At 45.6% G+C, this 18,858-nt stretch overlaps 2 protein-coding genes across 19 annotated transcripts in view; both read left to right on the top strand.

Annotated features, from left to right (window-relative positions):
* Afdn (afadin, adherens junction formation factor) overlaps positions 1–10,622 on the top strand; it is a 130,964-nt gene extending 120,342 nt beyond the window's left edge. For 9 of the 16 annotated variants that reach the window (XM_028866608.2, XM_028866611.2, XM_028866616.2 and 6 more), the window contains 4 exons: positions 150–284; positions 3,092–3,608; positions 6,844–6,928; positions 8,717–10,622. In XM_028866608.2, the coding sequence (XP_028722441.2) occupies positions 150–284; positions 3,092–3,608; positions 6,844–6,928; positions 8,717–8,870 (891 nt within the window). In that variant the 3' untranslated portion in view covers positions 8,871–10,622. Of the gene's footprint in view, positions 1–149; positions 285–3,091; positions 3,609–6,843; positions 6,929–8,716 lie in introns of those variants that run through there. The other 7 variants (XM_028866615.2, XM_028866625.2, XM_028866618.2 and 4 more) reach the window with 3 other exon arrangements.
* Positions 10,623–10,820: 198 nt separating this feature from the next.
* Kif25 (kinesin family member 25) overlaps positions 10,821–18,858 on the top strand; it is a 37,791-nt gene continuing 29,753 nt past the window's right edge. Inside the window, exons 1-3 of one of the 3 annotated variants that reach the window (XM_037200528.1) lie at positions 10,821–11,672; positions 15,341–15,406; positions 17,280–17,399. In XM_037200528.1, the coding sequence (XP_037056423.1) occupies positions 11,604–11,672; positions 15,341–15,406; positions 17,280–17,399 (255 nt within the window). In that variant the 5' untranslated portion in view covers positions 10,821–11,603. The remainder of the gene's footprint in view (positions 11,673–15,340; positions 15,407–17,279; positions 17,400–18,858) is intronic. The other 2 variants (XM_037200529.1, XM_037200530.1) reach the window with 2 other exon arrangements.

Here is an 18,858-nt window from a genome sequence, read left to right on the forward strand (position 1 = left end):
GCTTTACCATCTTCCAACAGTGATTTAGCCTGGTGTTTTCTACTTGACTTTCTGTGTCTGTGTGTGTTTGTGTCTGCTTGTTTCAGGGTGTGCTTTTTATGTGTGCTGGTGAGCTCCACTGGTGAAGGTTAAACTCGGTGTGTTGTTAGTTGCAGGATGAGGAGCGCAGGCGGCAGCAGCAGTTGGAAGAGATGCGCAGACGAGAAGCAGAAGACCGAGGAAGACAAGAGGAAGACCGGCGCCATCAGGAGGAGGAGCGAGTCAAGAGAGACGCTGAAGAAAAGGTTATGGTCCTCTAAAGGCAGCTAGTTTTACCAGATTAGCCTGAACACAATGATTGGCTAGGCAAAGGGGGCTGGAAATTATGTGTGTCTAGGATGCATGAGACAGAACAGGGACGGATCTTCCAGCTTTTGCTATTGGACCAAAAACTCTAGCCCCGTCTGGCCTGCCTACCTCTCTTCTGGACTGTCTTCAGGCTCCTTTGCCTTCTGAGCTGGTCTCCCTCAAACTCTTGAGCACCATGCCCCAGAGCAAGGGGTCTGGGACAAGATAGTGCTCTAGTCTTCCCAGACAGGGTCCAGGCGGCTTTTATGAAGGTGTTGCTTGTTCAGTTATTGTGAGAACTTAGCGTGAGCTCTGGGAGACAATAGGAACATAGCAAGGCAGTCAGTTCTCATTAACCATTCAAACAGGTTGTTCACGAAAACTATTTAATTCTGGTTGATGGTAAAGAGTAGATGGCTTGTAAAACACATACAAGGAAAATTTAGTATGCAACCCAACAAATATTCTGGTTATTTCTATATGTGGGTTTTAACTTAAATAGCCTCCATAGTTGAATTTTAAAATCACAGCAATTTTGACATTCTTCAAAGCAGGAACTTTAAGATGTAATTCTCAGATCTTTCTGTGTCTGAGGCTGAGGCTCACTTGGGTGAGGAGGCTGCTACCTTGAGCCCAGGTTGGCTCTGCCCTGTCCCTGGGGATTGCATGTTGCTGTGTGGTTTAAGAGAAGCTATTTTTCTCAGTTACTTACCTTCTGTGAAGGTAGAAGCTCTGAGTGTCACTACTTCTGATGGATAAAAGTTTAGTTTTTATTAATAGTTACTTCCTTGATAGTCTCAGTGAACTATGTAAATAGGAACACCCCCTCCCCCCAAAAAAGCTGAAAATCATAGAATTTTAAGGAAGCTCTGAATTTTTAATGAAGTGATGAATTGGTCAAAAGACAATCTAAGAGTACGATTGATAGGCAGGATGTGGCTCATTCAAAGGGAAATAGAGCGGATGATGTGAGGCCACACACAGGCTTGCATCTACCGCAGTGACTGGTGTCCGTCCTACTGGGACCCGCTACAGCAGCCCATTCTGAAAGACTGAGTGTGGAGGGCCAGCTTACCCGAGTCTTCAGCTTGTGTTAGTTGAAAGTGATGATCCCTGAAGGAAATTAGGAAGTGTCCACACTAGAGACAAGTTTCTAGGTTATGGTGGTGGTCTCACTTTGCTGTTTATTCCCTGAGAGCCCTCAGGCTGCAGGGAGGGGTGCTTTCCCAGCTCAGGGCTGGCCAGCTGCCCCATTATAATTATAACAGCCAGGGCCTTGTGGAGCCTGGATGAAGCAGCTTGATCGTTTGCATCAGAGCTGTGTGCTCAGAGAGAAACAGGCTGTGCTTTCTGTGTTGAGAAACTCTAGGTTATTTAATTTTTCCAACATGTGTTCTCATAGCTCATAATTATGTCAAATATACTTGTGTTTTAGTAACTGTTTCTATAATTGAGTAGTCACTGTAAAAAGAAACTGAAATACTATTTTTACTACAGAATGTCCACAATTGATGGGTCTGATTTGTTATGGAACATGTGTATTTGTTTTCTGGATAAAGTCACCGTGGTCATTTAATTGTATCTGCTCTTGGTATAACCGAAAAGGTTGGTTGGCCTCTCCGTACAGTGTTACCAAACAATTGTTCTTCATGTAATTTTAACGTTCTCCACAGTGCCACTTAAAAGCCACAGAAGTCATTGTAGCTTAATTACCCACCCTAAGATAGTACTGTTTTTGTATAGTCAAGAAGATAAAAATATCTTTCCTTTAGGATTTTACAGCATAGAACAAGAAATGAAGCTGGAAATTGGGGCAGGGTCATGAGTGGGACTGGCCTTTGGTCTCCCCTTTTCTCCCCAGACTGTGAAGCAGGGAGCATTGTTGTTCACTGTGTGTGCTTGTGTGTAGCTCTAGAGGGACCAGGGGAGAACGCAGCACAGTGAGGACCAGAAAACATGACACCAGCCAGGTCCCTGATGTCAGTTTTCTGTGTGGATGATTTCAGCCTGGCTGCACTTGTTTCCTAGCATTGAACATTTGCTGAAGTCAAGGCAGATTATGTTGTTTGCGCTTTCATCCCTTTTCATATTTACTTTCTTCTTGTGCTCTAAAACTCTGTCAATCCTTAACAAAACTGTGTTGTTGCCTTTTTAAATGTTAAAAGAATTTCAATACTGTCAACTGTAGTTTGCCTGAATGAAAATGTATAGTGTGTGTCAGAATATATCTGCTATTACTATTAATGCGTGGCTCTCATTTTCTGTTCTTCAGAGAGTTTATTAAGATTTGAAACATACATTTACTGTGGAAAGCATACTTGTTAGATTGTGGCTTTGGGAAAATGAATGATATTTCTTACTGTTTATGGTTTCCTATTGAAACACAGAAGAAACAGGTAAGTTAATATCCTGTCCAAATAGAAAAGGAGAGAAAAAGTTCAAGGAAAAGAGGAAGAAACAAATGTAAATATCCAGACTCTAATTGTGTAAATGAGAGGTCCTAAGATTTGACTAGTCCCATGCTTCTGAACAATTTGTGTTAGTATGGAACAGTATGTGTGTACTCATAAAGCTTGGGACGAGAAGAGCTGAGTTGGCCTGCCTCTTCTGTGACAATAATTATGACACTGGCACCTGATGTCCTGTGGACGTGCCAGTGCAGTGATGGGCAGTGATGATCAATGTCATTCCCTGTGGAGGCACAGTGTCCACGGATCCCCCTCTGACCCTTGACCTTTGTACTCTTGTCTCTTCCCGCCTGCAGAGGCGCCAGGAAGAAGGGTATTACAGCCGCCTAGAAGCCGAGAGGCGCAGACAGCACGATGAGGCAGCACGCAGGGTGCTGGAGCCCGAAGAGCCTGGGCTGAGCCGACCTCCGCTTCCACGGGACTATGAGCCCCCATCCCCGTCCCCAGCACCCAGCGCCCCTCCTCCCCCACCGCAACGGAACGCCTCCTACCTCAAAACACAGGTCCTCTCCCCAGACTCGCTGTTCACTGCCAAGTTTGTTGCGTATGATGATGAGGAGGAGGAGGACTGCGGCCCAGCAGGTCAGGATAAGTACCCCAGCACAAGGAAGTCTCACGGGCACCTTCCTCTTGCTGCCCTTAAGCCGCAGCAGCCCCCCTGCCAGCCACGCCCAGCCTCGGATGGCATCTTTCTCTCCAACTCATTCCAGCCACCCTTGGCCAAAGCCAACAGTACTGCTATCAGAGCAGGCCAGCCCCCACCCCCTCCAGGCAAACCGAGTTTCTTCCGTCCTGGCCACTGGAAAGGTAGAGGTAAAAGAGGGAATGGCGAATCAGACCTCTCTTGTCTTGATGATTGACCTGGGATCTCTGTACCCTGCCACTTGGTACGGTACAGTGAGACCATGCCTGTCTTGGCCTTGGGATTACCTGATCACTCTCAGCATGTGATCTCCCTCTGCCCCTGATTGTGGTGTTTGTGCTAATGCTCTGTTAATTTAGCCTTGGTACTCCAATTTCTCTTATACTTTAAAGCATTCCATCTCTTTAATCCACTGACAACGGTCAGGCCTCCACCATTACCAAATTATTTCAAGTACTGTTGGTCTTGGCTTTTTTTGTGTGTACCTCTTTAAGTAATTCTTACCTTTGGTCAATAAGTGCCTTCCCAAACGTACTAGTGTCTCTAAAGACAGAGTGCCAGAGTATCAGCTGCACTTTAAGTTGACATCGTTTAATGTGAATAGAACATTTGGTTCTGTTCCTGAGGCCTATGCAGTGACTCATACATTTGTGGAAGCTTGGTTGCATGTTGCGACATCCACTGTACTAGTCAACAGTACAGCTTTACTCCTAACACAGGCAGCCCTTGCCCACAGACCCGAGTCTTGAAGTTTTTCCTGTCTCTCTTACTTGTTCCATTCTCTTTCATTATCTTGCTCTCTTGTACATCATAGCACCAGCACCCAAGCCTTTGTAGGCTTGCAGCTTCTGAGTTGGGAAGGGGGCTTTTAATGACAGCACAGAGGCCATTGCCCACAGAGTTGTAGTAAGCATTGCATTTATGCTGAAGTTATAACTCAAGTATATTCAAATTGAGACTTTAGACTACCTTGGCCGTAAAGGAAATGGAATTCTGACATCATGCTTGATGTCAGTATTGTTATTTAGATGAGTGTGAGTGGCTTCAAAATTGTGTGTGATTTTTACACAGACTTGTACACTCAGCAGTTCTGAGAGAAGCCAAGCTCTCTTAAGAGTCAGTGGAGTGAGTTTTGCCACAGTTCTGTCTTTTTTCCCCACCTGTATCAGACTTGTAATCTGTTCTGGAGAATTGGTATGTAGTAGTATCATTAAGTCACGCTGAAAGCCAAAAATCTAATCCTTTTATAAAATTTCTGTTATAAATGTTGAGAATTCTATGCTCTTTCAAGGCATTTATGGAATAGCAATAAATTTGGAAGCAAAATGCTATTAATCTTATATCAAATTTTATGAATGTTGGACGGATTTGATCGTCTCAACATAGTTAGGAATCATACCTGTCCGTTTTGGCCATCAGATGCACTGCTAACCCTTGCTTCATCTCACACCTAATGAACCACCCCGGAGCAGGCCACGGCCTCTTTGGAGCCGTCTGCAGGGCACGCATCAGCGCTCTGGCCTTGCCGTCTCCATCTCTTTCATGTGCTTTGTCTAGCCCTTCCCTGGTGAAGCATGCCTCTGCAGGTGGGACGTGGCCTCTTCCAGGGGTCACATGAGATACAGAGCTTGTGGAATTGAAATGATCAAGACTGAAATTCAGTGGCAATATATTTTTGAATGATGTTTTTGTTTTACTAGAGCTCTTTGGAAATTTCTTATGATTGGCAATTTTATACATATAGCCAGCTCAAAATTTTAACATTATATCAAACTCTAAACACTCTGGAAGATTTGAAGAACTGATTTTTGCTCATGGAAGAAGCCAGTGTCACTCTCAGCAAAGCACAGAAATACAAAGCAGTGTTGTTAGTAATAGACAAAAATGAATATAAAGTTGGGAATTGAAACCAACTATGCAAGTTACCCATGTAAGAATCCACTGTGGATTGCCAGGAAGTAGAAATATGTTTTCTGCTCTTTTTTCTTTTTCTTTCTCTTTTTCTTTCTTTCTTTCTTTCTTTTTTTTTTTTTTTTTTTTGAGTGTTTGCTGAAGATGACCTGCTCTGTGGTGACTTGGGAGGCCTAAACTTGGTGTTTTGAGGTTGCAGTTTGAAGGCTGCTGGGCTCTGTCTAGATAAGTCCAAAATACTCTACCCACAGGCTCTTCATATGGAAGATCCATTCTCCTGTCTCATGTCTAAAGTGGACTGTTTTCATTTAGAAACATGGTGATCATTTTGTGTTCTGTTTAATCCAGTCTTGTTCATGTTTGCCAAATATTCTGAGCCTTTTGTACTCTATTTTGTTAGAAGCTGATTTCTCAAATGGGAATCTGTTTTTTGTCTGCATGAGTGTCTGTGTCACCAGGAAATTGAGATGGTTGTAAGCCTCTACATGGGTGCTAGGAACCCAACCCTGATCTTCTGAACTGTTACTTTATTTTGTAATGTTTCAGTACATACTGTAAATATTATTTACTACAGCATTATATAATTTGATACATGGTAAACCTTTATCTGTATCATCTCTTTATGCCTCTTGAAGTCTTGGCAAATGTTGGCTAACTGGTGGGCATCAAGCTCACTTGTGGTTTCTTGGCCAAGACAGACATGATGTGCATAAGGCCAACCTTATCTGCCCTCACATTTATTTTCAATTTTTCAGCACGAATTTGGAATGCTAGGAATTTTGTTCTAGTTTGGTTTGGGTAGCTCATTTGTTTCAAAGGCTTGATTTTGCTTTTAATAACTACATCTATCTTGAAAAAGAAATCTAGTAGTGAATCCTGAACAGAGGAACTTTAATCATAGACATAGGTTTAAATCTTTAATAGGGGTTACATTTGTCCTCAGTGACTGTGGCTGCAGAGATGGCTTGGGTTAAGAGCACTGAAGTCCCGAGTTCAATTCCCAGCAACCACATGGTGGCTCACAACCATCTGTAGTAGGATCTGATGCCCTCTTCTGGCATTCAGGTATACATGCAGAGCACTCAGACATAAAATATAAGTAAACAAATTTTTAAAAAAATTTTAAAAAGCAGACAAAAGCAAAACTCCTACAGTGTGTTGGAGTATGTCTAAAATATTTTGCTTACTCCCCACTTAAGTCTCCTGTGGGTTTGTCTTCTGTATTTGTGATCATTGTGCCATGTGCTGACTTGAGGTGTTTAAGACTGTTCCAGTTTGTCCATTCTGAGAACAAAAGGCCTGATGTCAGTTATTGGACGGATGAATTTTACACTGATGAATCTTTGTGCATGTGAAGAGCCTTTGATTTCTCATTTTCTCAATAATTAAAGGAGCCTTGTTTTCCTGCAGAGACACTGTCATGAGTAAAGTTTTAGAGATAATTAAATACTTTAACTTGGGCTTTTTTTTTTTTTTTTTTTTTTTATGGAAAAGGACCACACTCGTACACAGGATCTGCTGCGACAGCTGTGGGAGCCCATGATGCTCCTTGGGACCCAAGAGAGAAGCACACTAGAAGGTACTGGGGCTGGGCCAAGCTGGGTCTAGTCTGTGCTGGTCTATTCTCATTTCCCTGCCCTTGCTGAATTGTGTCAGACTTCATCAGGCATCTGGGTGTTTTTACTGTACAAAATCATGTGAGAATGTAGTGGGGGTGGGGGGCTATCTCCCTAAGACAGTCTGTCTCTGTAGGTCTAGAACTTGCTGTGTAGCCACACTGGCCTCAAACTTGTGGTAGTCCCCGTGCTTCGGTCTCCCTAGTACTGTGATTACAGGTGTGAGTCACCACACCTGTACATGTATTTTGTTGGGTTTTTTTTTTTTTTTTTTTTACTTTTTTGGGGGTAGGGGGCGCCACCCAGCTCCCTAATAAATTCACACACACAGACGGAGACTTATTATTGCTTATGAATGCCGAGCCTTAGCTTGGATTATTTCTAGCCAGCTTTTCTTAACTTAAATTGTCCCATCTACCTTTGGCCTCTGGGCTTTTCCCCATTTTCTGACTTCTGTAAATCTTACTCTTACTCTGGCTGGCTGTGTAGCTGGGTGGCTGGGTGGCTGGGTGGCTGGCCCCTGGAGTCCTCCTCCTTCTCCGGCTCCTCCTTGATCTCTCCTCCCAGATTTCTCCTCCTTCTACATATTCTGTCTGCCTGCCAGCCCCGCCTATCCTTTCTCCTGCCTCACTATTGGCCGTTCTGTTCTTTATTAGGCCATCAAGTGTTTTAGAACACAGCTTCACAGAGTTGAACAAATGCAACATAAGCAAAAGTAACAGACTTAAAGTCATATTCACTCCGCATGTAGGCTTTGTTAAAGGTGATGTTGCTGACAGGCTCCTGTTTGAGGTGGCGACACTGGGCCTGCCTGCTGTGAGACTGGACTGCTAGAGGCGAGAAGGCCTGGCCTGTCAGTGCAGCCTTGTGAGCACAGGCTGACCCCTTCTGGGATTGTTGTCTGGCCTCCTAACAGTGCTGGTCAGTCTTTTACTATTAGACTGGGGTGTCTGTTAATGCCTTTCAAGTATGCGCAAGGTTTGTGGAAATGCTATGTTTTTTAAACTGTACCCTCATTAATTAAACTTGTTTAGCTGGCAAGAAGTGCCTGCTTGCTGAGATTGAACTCATTGAGTTTGCTGTTTGCCTTTTCCATTTTTAGTAGGGATGGTGGCCCAGGCATACAGACACATCTGTGTGTGCACATGTGTGTATGTATGTGGGTGCTGGTGGAGGCCTGAGGTTGACAGAGGTCATCGTCTAGTCATTTTTCCACCTTCTCACTGGGTCAGGGTGTCTCATCAACATGCTCGTCTTGCTAGCCAGCCTGCTCTGGAATCCTCTCTTCCTTCTGAAGCTATAATTGCAGGCTGGCTGCCATGTATTCCTAGTATGTATGTAATCTCTGGCTAAGCTCTGAGCCTTCTCTAGTCCCCTTACTCATTTTTGAAAGTTACCGTGTTAAGATAATATTTTGCCCCTTTTCTACATGGGTGTATTTATTTATTGCTGTTTGGGGAATTTTTTTTAAAGTTGAAATCTTAACGGTTTGGCCCAGGTTGATGATAAAGCCTGTGCCACTGTCCCCGCCCTCTCTGTTCGTTTAGATCTAATTACATGGGCACATATCGGCCTTGAAAGTTCTGGTCAGGCCGTAGCTGGTGTGGTCTGTCTCTGACCCAGCACACAGGACGCAGTGAAGTGCAACAACAGACAAGTGTCCCTGAAACCCTGGGGTCCGCTGAAAACTCACTAAAAGCCTAGGTACTCGTATTTTGATGCATAATCTTTTGTGTTTTCCTCTTGTGCAGCCAAGATGCAGACTTACCTGGCAGTTCTGGAGCCCCTGAAAACCTGACATTTAAAGAGCGTCAGCGCCTGTTTTCACAAGGTCAAGATGTGTCTGACAAAGTAAAAGCGTCTCGTAAATTAACAGAACTGGAGAATGAACTGAACACCAAGTGAGAGGACAGAGAGGGCACTGTGCTCACACGAGTCTGCCCTGGGCAGTGGTTTATGGGGTGAGCCTGAAGAGGAGGGGACAGTTCTGTGTCTAAGTGATTTCTCATTTCTGTTTCTAAAATGGTTGCAAGTTAGAGATGTTCCAGTTCTAAGAAATCTTGTTTTACTTTACCAAGAAAATCCTGCCTAGTTCTCATTGATTTGACTCACATGAAGTTATCTTTTTTTGTTAGCTTCTTTGGGGAGTCTTGGGCTCACAGGGCAGAGTGAAGGGCAGTAAAGATCACAGGGTATTTCCTCTACCCTCTCTTCCCATCATCATTCCAAGGACAGTAGGCCAAGAAATGATCTTTCTGTTCTTTCTCAAAACTCCACTTGGCTACCAGACAGTGACAGCTGAAGAACGCAGACCATTGCTGTGTTCTAGTGGAGCCTGTGTTCAGGAGACACAGGACCTGGAGCTGCCTCCTCCCTAGCCCCAGGGCATATGTCCCCACTGTCCCTTCTGTAATGTGCATTCGGGGGCTAGATGGAGTTTCTCATGTAAGGTGCACAGCACATCACTCTTGACAGATGTGAGCCTCCTGATCAATACTAAATGTTTGAGATTGAGTATCTAATTAATAATTCAATTTTGAAAATTCTCAAAATTTTAAAGATTTAATCTTAGGGGATTTTATTTTCATAAATACCAAATCATCATTAGACTAATCAATGGTGAAAATTAAAGATGATGGTTATCTTAGGAAGTTACCTAGTATTTCAGATATTCCAAAGGATCTAGAGTTCTCTAGCTAAACAGCGTTCGTGTAGGTAGGAGCAAAGACATCTGAGGAGAGTGGGAGCTCTCAGGTGGCCGTCAATCACGGCTGTCAGAAATTTAAATTCAGGAGAGGAGGATTTGTGTCGGTACACTGTCAGAAAGGGAGGAGTCGGTTACTGTGCCATCCGAATTTAAATACTGTAAGCATAACCTGTGGTGGTTGACTACGTTTCTTCACAGCATAATGGAGTTTAATTTTAAGTTGTGGATTTGTGCTGCCCTTCCTCCAGCTGAGTGTGAGAGACAAAGATCAGTTGTTCATTTTTGTGTGAAAGCAAGCTTTATGATTTCAAGCACACTTCCTGTTTGACAAAGCCCTAATGTGGGTCCAGACAATCTTTCTGCACCATCCTGTCCTCTTACAGATCTGTACATTAGGAAAATAGGCACACTTTCAAATAGAACAGAGGCATTTGCAGTCCTAAAAACCACTTTTAATAAGAACTGTATGATAAATTGTTGAAATACAAGTGTAAATAGTTTTTATGTCTATCAAGCTTCCTATTTGAAATTGTGCCTTTGCTGTTTCCTCTGTAAGAGAATCGAATGGTCTTGAGAGTTAGTGAAGGATTTGCACACTTGCCTTGCCTAGGAAGTGCAATCTCCTTGTGTCTGGAGCACACTGGCAGCCTTTGGGTGGCACAGCCACACCTCCCAGAGAAGAGCAGACACCTGCTGTGGCTTGTACCCGGGAAGACAGATGCACACACAAACCTGCAAACATCTGAAAAAGCTGCACGTGTGTTTGTGAACTCATAGTGAACTAGACTTGGCCATCCCTGGACAGTGAGGTCCAATGTGAACATGTGTCGTAAGAGCACGTTACCTAGCGTGTGTTACTGTGGGGAAACACCCAAACTGCTGTCGTTTCCACTTCTACTGTATTTCAGTTGCAGCCTATTTTTAATAAACTTTGTATCTATTTAAGTGTACTTGCTATTGTTTTCAAAGTGCTGACAAAGTTTATATTTGTAAGGCCAGCCTTCCTCTCCCCCATTTCCATCTGTCACTACTTCATTAAACAATGCTGAGTGTCACTCCTGCGTCCCTCGGTTGTTTTTCTGTCTGTGGGTAAGTGCTGTTTGATGGATGACACAGCCAGCTAAAGACTAGGGTGACATTTTCACAAGAGTCCCGTGTGAGAGCTTGGTCACCGTCGTCTTGGTGACTGGTGCTTGTGCATTCAGCAATCCCAAATGGCCACTGGGACCATGTCTCATTTCACTTTCCCATCTTGGTCACGAGACTTGCTGAACATGCTCAGTGATTAAGCACATTGCAGAAAAGGTATCCTGGTAATAAAGTGATTTCAGATGTATTTATTCATTTATAATAAGATTATGCAAAATGTAGGTTGGTTGACTGGGCAGTAGGAATTTTACACCCCTAGTGATGGGTGAGATACTACACCCGGTTACTCACAGAACAGGAGTACAAGTGCCGGTCTTGAGATTGCCTTAACTTGTCAAGCAGTATACAGTCTATGCTGACCCTGCTCACCCTGCATTCCCAGGCAGCCTGCGTGCATGGGTGGGTCCGGGGTGAGAACACAGAAGCAGGCCACTGGTGTGTAATTAACACGAACCACAGGACCTGTGGGGGCTGACATTGTAGGTGTGGTAGGCTCTCTTGGGAAAGAAAGCCTCTCATCAGGGAGAGAGGCTCAGGAGGCAGGACCCGAGAGGACTGGGAAGAGGTGATCTAGGTTTTCAAGGCTATGGTACGGTGATTTATAGTCTACAAGCACGGGGCCTGCTGTTCCTGAAAAGGCATGAGCAACGCCGATGTTCTATGAGCCAGTAAGCCGCGCCCAGGAGAAACTTCTGCGGGTAGGCACAGCGCATGCGCGTGAGCAAGCAGTCAGGGAAAGATAGTCCGTGACTTAGCCACGCCCTCCACTCGCTGCCCGGAAAATGCCCGGTCACCGCAAGCTGTGGGGCTTCTCAGAACGGGGGTTGCGACAGCTTCGCCATCAAATGCGGGTGAGTGTGAGGGGAGCCCAGGGTTTGAGACCACGCCTCCCAGGCCTGTGGGGGACCTGGGAGAACTGGGGTTGGCTTGGGAATCAGTGAGCTGTGACTCTCACCTGAGCTCTCTCAGGAAGGAGACCGACTCCATCTGCCTGGTTTTCAGCATCCAGGACCTAAGTAAGGATGGTTGACCTGTTTTGTCCCAACTGCCCGTAAGGCTCCTTCCTTCAACTCCCACTTGAGGTATCCCTGACCGCTCACCGGTCCCTTCAGCCCACCTCGGGGGTCTCCTCACCGGGCACCCTCCTCAGCTCTGCTGAAATCTTTGTGTTAACCAACAGTAATTGTATAATCCTAACCGTTGCCCTCTTAGAGCACACAGCAGAACCAAGAGATTGATAAAGTAAATAAAAATGTAAATACCATACCCAGCAGGGATCCCGAACCTTACAAGATCTACAATCGACCCCACAAAAGTCGAGTACATGGGTGGGCTGTAGGGACCGGAAGCTCCTGTTGCACAGTGGAACCCGAAGGCTTAGAAGACAGAGGTCTCTGTGGAGAGTGATGTGTGACCAGCCAGGCCCTGGTGGTATGCTGGAAGCAACATAGAGGCTGAGGGACCAGAAACGTAGGCCACACAGGCTCTTGACGGACACCTAAAGATGTAGTTCTACCAGTCATGGAGACACTTCAGAAGTGAAGTTATTGGAGGGAAGACATGGTCTGATCTGCATTTTAGAAGTGACAGTTTGCTGCACAGTGGTGGCACACGCCTTTAATACCAGCATTTGGGAGGCAGAGGCAGGTGGATTTCTGAGTTCAAGTCCAGCCTGGTCTATAGAACAAGTTCCAGCAGAGCCAGGGCTACACAGAGAAACCCTGTCTGGAAAAACCAAAACCAAAGAAATGTGACCATTTGTAGCAGGCCGTGGTTCCCGGCCAGAGAGACAGCCGACTGTATGACTTGCGCCTTGAAGAACAAGGCTTCCAGGGTAGACGACAACGAGCTCTGTAGGTGAGTTCCGGGGAAAACTGGTGAGACACAGACAGCATTTCAGATCGTTGCAAATTTGCCTAAGAGTGCACATTGAAGGAGGAAGCATTTGTCCCAGCAAAAATTGCTGAATTCTTGAGGGCAGCACGTTTCTGTCTGCTTCCAAGCCCCAGCTCAGCTATGCAGAAGCTTCACCCTGGGGCTGTGTGCCTCAGCACCCAACTCAGGACCACTTTATCTCACCGTGAGGGACACATCTCAGTACTTCTCACCAAATCCAACACTGGGTTGAGGTGAGTGTGAGGGCTCCTGTCACCCAGTCCCACATGAGCAGAGTGGATGTCCCACGCAAGCCAAGAAGTTAAAGATCTGGTTTTTCCCCCCACCTCAGTTGTGGATCCCAGGCTTCATGATAAGCTAAAGGCAGGCTGAAAGCTTAGAGGAGGGCACTTCACTGAGAGCAGAGCTGGCTCAAGACTTTCTCAGGAGACGATCCATGAATGAGGGTAGATTGCAGCTCCCACAGGAGAGATGGGCTTGCAGCAGTGAGTTGCAGGCTCGAGGGCACACCAAGGATGCACATTTCAGTCTTCGCAGGCTGCCTCCAGAACTGTGCAGAGGTTTCTGTGGGCTCGAGGCTGGAAGTCTCCGGCCAGAGATTTGTCCTCAAGTCTTTCCTTGGTTTGCAGGTGGCTGCTTCCCCATGGTGTCCTGGGGTCTTCCCTGTGCACCCCTGAAGAGCCTGTGGCTCCGGGGCTGCATTCAGAAGGACACCAATGAAACTGCAGAGGAACCCACCCTCCAAGGCTTCTTTGAATCAATCACTTTGTAGGCACTGTCTTCAAATGTTACCTGCTGAGATACCTACTGGGACTTAATACTTCACCCATGGAGTTGGGGGGTGGGGGTGTAACATAGCAAGCCACAGGTTACGCCATGGCCTAGCAAAGGAGAACTTTCTAGGGTCAGAGCAACCCTGAAAGGTTGTCCTCACAGACTTTTTTCTAAGTCCCGTTCTAATTGGACCAGACTTCAGAAATGCTTGTATCCCAGGACCATGGGGAGCCATCCTTCTGGCACTGCTGTACAGCATTGTTCTAGTGGTGTAACTTGAGCGTTTCGGGAGGAAAGTGAAGGAAAAGGCATTGCATCAGAAAGGAAGAAAGAGGCAGTCCACTGGCAGATGGAACCCTATTATAGCTATGATCCTGAAGAATCTGCTAAAACCTTTTACATTAAAAAGTAAGTTATATAAGACTGAAGAATATAGCATCCATCTACAGAAATAAATGGCATCTCTGTGTTCTAGCAATGAACCCAAGTAAAATTAGGAAAACGTTCCATGTACAGTACCCCCGCCCAAAAAATCAGGATATTCTGAAATAAATTTGACCAAACACATACCAGACTTACAACTGCAGCTACTATTATAGTTTGAGATCTAGGAATTAAGTAAATTTCATCAAAATATTCCAGAGATTTTTCATAATGAACTGAAGAAATTTTAACAACACTGTATAACTCCTAGGTTTCGGATTTATACAATCAGAGTTTAGAATTACAGATTACAATTACAATTACAGTGATTACAGCTTTTTTTTTGTGAGCCAATTTAGAGAGTAATTCTCTTAACAGGAGGAACTGCATCCCTATCTGGAGACTAAAGTCCCTGCAAGAGGGACTGAATCTTTAGCAAAAATGACTAGATCCATGAAAGGAAGGACTGAATCTCCTGCAGGAAAGACTGAATCCCTTGCAGGAATGATAGGATCCCTAGAAGGAAGGACTTAATTTATTCTCTGAGGAGACTGGAGCACCAGCAGGGTACTGACCTTTAATTCAAAAGACTATGTTCAGCAGGATGAACCGAGTTTCCAGGAATGATGCATCCATAGCTGGGACACCGAGTCCCCATAAGATGACTGCACCTGGACCAGTCATGCATGGGAGTTAAATATGTGCCCATTTCTTTGGCTTGTAAAATCCTAGCAGTCTGTGCTCTAGCTTCCTTCCACAGTCCAACATCCATTCCCCAACCTTCCCATCCTCACATAATGCTTTCTCTTCTGACCCTCCAAGACTACCCACATCACACACGCACGCACGCACACGCCATATGTGTATGTATATGTATCCCCCCCGCCCCCCAAGACAGAGTCTCTTTATATAGTCCTGGCTATCCTGGAACTCACTCTGTAGACCAGACTGGCCTTGAACTCACAGAGATCCGCCTGCCTCTGTCTCTCAAGTGCTGGCATTAAAGGTGTGTGCCACCACCGCCCGGCTGTTTTTGTTTTTTGAAGGTGGACTGACTGTATGGCTTCCTTTGTAAACTCTTCACTTCCCAGCAATGCTCTCTGGTACCTTTCTGACCAAAGGATAGAGAATCTGGAGTTTTGCATTCCTAGATAAGTCCATGGGGCTGCTGCTGGCAGTATCAGGACCTCCTCGGTAGGGAGGGCCCAGAACCATGGGGTGTGGGTGGGATAGCAGGCCAGCCCTTACCGGGGTGGGCTTGTCTTGTCTCTGCAGTAATTGGAGGAGTCTGAGCAATCTCACACTTGACCTTCCCTGTAGTTCTTTGCTGAGACTGTTTCTACTCTTTCTTGTTCATTCACAGTATATCAGTATGACCGAGCAAGTGCTGTGTTGATGGGTTTTCCTTTTGAATCCTTGGTTGTAGGTCAAAGAAGAAAGAATAGCTGAACTGGAAACAGAAAATGCTATTCTGCACCTGAAATTGGCAGAGGTAACATTGTAATGTGTCTTGTAGCTGATAGACCAAGCACAGTGGCTGTTTGGAGTCAGCTGCTGTACTTGGAAAAGATGCACAGGGAGAGGACTTTCATCCCCTCTTTTGTCCCATTCAGTGAGGTGGAAGGCACTCTTCAGTTGACACTTAGCATGTCATCCTACACTGGAACGGGGATGAATTCTAAATTATTTATCTTGGTGCTCACAAGTATTTAATGAATAATTCATTAATGATACACCCAGCAGCTGTTTCTTAGTGGCTGTTGTTTAATTTATGCATCATGAATTCACCCATATTAAGTTGTACAATTCTGTGTTTAGTACATGTACGGATACACGTCTGCTGCAATCTTTTTATGTTGCTATAACAAAATACCAGAGATTCTATAATTTACAAAGAGCATTTGTTACTTTCAGTTTTGGAGTCCCAGGATTAAGACACTGCAGGTTTGATATCTGTGGCCAGCTCATTTCTCTAATTGATACTGTCTAGATGTCCTCATGTGGTTGGAGTGGATGAGCAAATAGCTCTCTAGTCTTGTCCATTTATGAGGGTAGAGTCCTCAGGATTCCATCCCCCCACACACACACACACACAGTGGACATTGTTTGTCAGCATGAATCTTGGAGGGCCCCTGTGCTCTGCAGTAGCTCCTAACCAAGCTGCAGAAGCTTGTTCCTAAGGCCCCTTTCTCAGTTTCCCCTAGAGCCCTTTTACTTAGGAACAGTTCCACACTGATCTGGCAGGCAGTCTGACCCAGCCACAGCCCTTCGATCTGTCTACAAGTTGCTGGGCATCCTCAGGGGCAGCCTCCGCCCTCACCCACCCTTTTTGAGGGAGCTTATCTGCTCTCAGGGTCAACCAGGGACTGAGCCAGAAACTAGAAGTCTGTATTGGGCAGGATCCTCCCATAGGAGCTCAGACACTGTCTCCATCGCAGGAGCACATCAGAGACTCTGCTTCCTTTTCTGTCCTAAAAAGTGAGGGTGCATCTGCCTGAGAACTGAGCACTGACCTGTGAGCTCTTCACCTTGACATTAGGTCACAGTACTGTGTGATGTGAGCTCTTGGCTCGATGTGAACACAAGTGTGGTTCACTGTGAGATGTGTGGCTGGTGTCTCTGAGAGGCTGGACCTGCCAGCATCCACTGCTTATAAAGACAGTGTAAGGATAGACGCCACCCCCCCCCCCCCCCCCACCCCCCAAAAAAAAAAACCACACAGGAAAGCAACAAAATGAGGCAAACCCCACAGTCATCACCTTGTTCGTTCGGGGCCCGTCTACTGCACTGTGGAAACCAGTGCAGAACTCCGGCCCACCCTGCCAGCACCTCTGCTGTCCTGCCAATGGCCTTGTCCTGGAGCCTGGATGCTTTCTCTGTCCCCCTTGCATTCCATAGGGAGTACTTCCTGTTACCTCCCCCAGTACTCCCCCCAAAATCCAGAAAGATCTTTGGAAACTGTGTGCTGAAAAGCCTGGCTGTTGAGAGCCCGTCCCAGGTTTGGCCCTGCCCGAGAGTGAATGCACAGGTCCCTGGCGGCTGTGCAGGTTTTGCACCCCCTTCCTGTCCTATCTGTCATCTGTCTCTTCTGAGGTCTGTCACTCACAGCCTTGATTTGGGCTCTGCCTGTGCCTTCTACCTGGCCAGTGCCTTCAGACCTAGCCCGAAGACTCCGAACCTTGAACTGTCCATACTTCTAGGATTCCTGCTCTGACTCTCCCACTGTAGTGTGAGCTCCACTGGCGGCTCTCATCCTGTGTAATATGTATCACGAACAATCAATAACTTTCTTTCCTTGGGGGGAGGGTACCTGCTGGGTTTTCAAGGTTTTAAAACTTCATTGTATTTTCTCTCTTTCTACACAGTACCAGGAAAGGATGAACAGGAGCAGCCGTGAGGCCTGGCCCTATGCTCTGCTCAGAACGAGGCAGTGTCAGCAGGGAAGCATTCACGCAGCCTTCCTCCAGCTTGGCTGCCTGACTAGGGTAGAAGTGACCTCAGCGTTGCCAAAATCACCATTCACGCGTGGAATGTTGAGCGGTGTGGGGCTTAGGAGAGCCCCCTTGCCTCTTCCCTGTCTGAAGAGGCTCACCCCGGGGGCACTCAGACAGGTTCAGCTTTCCAACGCTCAGTAACAGAAAGCCCAAAGCATTTATTGGCATCTGAGCAAAAATGAGACATAAGTAGTCTTTGGCCAGTAGACAAATGGCCTGAGATAGCAGCCGTGGAAACTGAGTCTCCGGAGTCGCAGCTGTTGTTGTTTTATGTCTGTGGGTGTTTTGCCCACATGCATGTCTGTGCACCACATGCATGTCTGTGCACCGTATGCATGCAGTTGCCCTCAGGGCAAAAGAGGGCATCTTATCTCCTGAGACTGGAGTTCCAGACAGTTAGGAACTGCCATGGGAGTGCTGGGAATTGACCCCCAAGTGCTCCTTAACTGCTGGGCCATTTCTCCAGCCCTCACAGTGGTTGTTTTTTTATAGTTTAATGGTAGAAATACTTGTAATAACATAGGCATCCCATCCCCTACATCATATCGAGCAGTCCTTAGGCTGTCGGGGGCTTCTAGAGGAAACGCCAGGAAAACAGGTATCTCACTTAGTGTGTTTGGCAAGTCTCCAACGTGAGATTGTGGTAGATATTTTTATGCCATTGATTAAAAACATTGTTCTACCTTATGTTAAAAACAATGTGACCAGGGTGGGAAACAGGAAAAAAACAAAACAAAAAACCAAACTCATTAAAACAATGTAAGCACCATCTGCAAACAGGATTAACATGCCATGAAGGCTTAAACTGTGTTCATTCAGAATAGATTAATGTAGAACTCATTGTAAATTCTCCCCCACCCTAGTAAAATCGGCCTACCTTTGAATAAGCTGCATAACTATCTGTGTTCTATATAATAAAAATACCTTGATTCAGCTTAGCTTTGCCATTTTTATTAAAATGTTTCTGTGCATGGAGGACTCTCCATTATTCATAACTTAAAAAGACAAAAACCATATGTTTAAGCTCAAGTAACATTCTGATGTGTTACTGAGAGTAAATACTAAACCATGCCACATCCTTTCATCTATTCATTGTCAAGTCATCATGCTGAAAGTCCTGGGATAATTGCTGGAGTTGGACAGGGGGAATGTGTGACGCACAGGATATTAGCTGCATTGTTCCCAAAGTTCCCTGAAAACTCTGATGCAGGCTTTCCTGGAACTCTGTCACGCACATGGGTATGGTGATTTCTTCTTACTGGCCTGCGCTCATGGTAATGAAACCTCCAGAAGTTGGTCTGGACAGCCCATCAGAGCTCTGCTCTTGCTTAACAGAGCCCGAGTGTGCCACCAAAACCACTAGGATATTAAACGGGTCAGAAGATGTCTATGATTACACAGTGAGCAGCTGTACTACAGAAACTGATCGTATAACCTGGTCTTCTGTTTT

This window comes from Peromyscus leucopus, chromosome 8a (genome assembly GCF_004664715.2).
Source record: "Peromyscus leucopus breed LL Stock chromosome 8a, UCI_PerLeu_2.1, whole genome shotgun sequence".
Lineage (NCBI taxonomy): Eukaryota > Metazoa > Chordata > Mammalia > Rodentia > Cricetidae > Peromyscus > Peromyscus leucopus.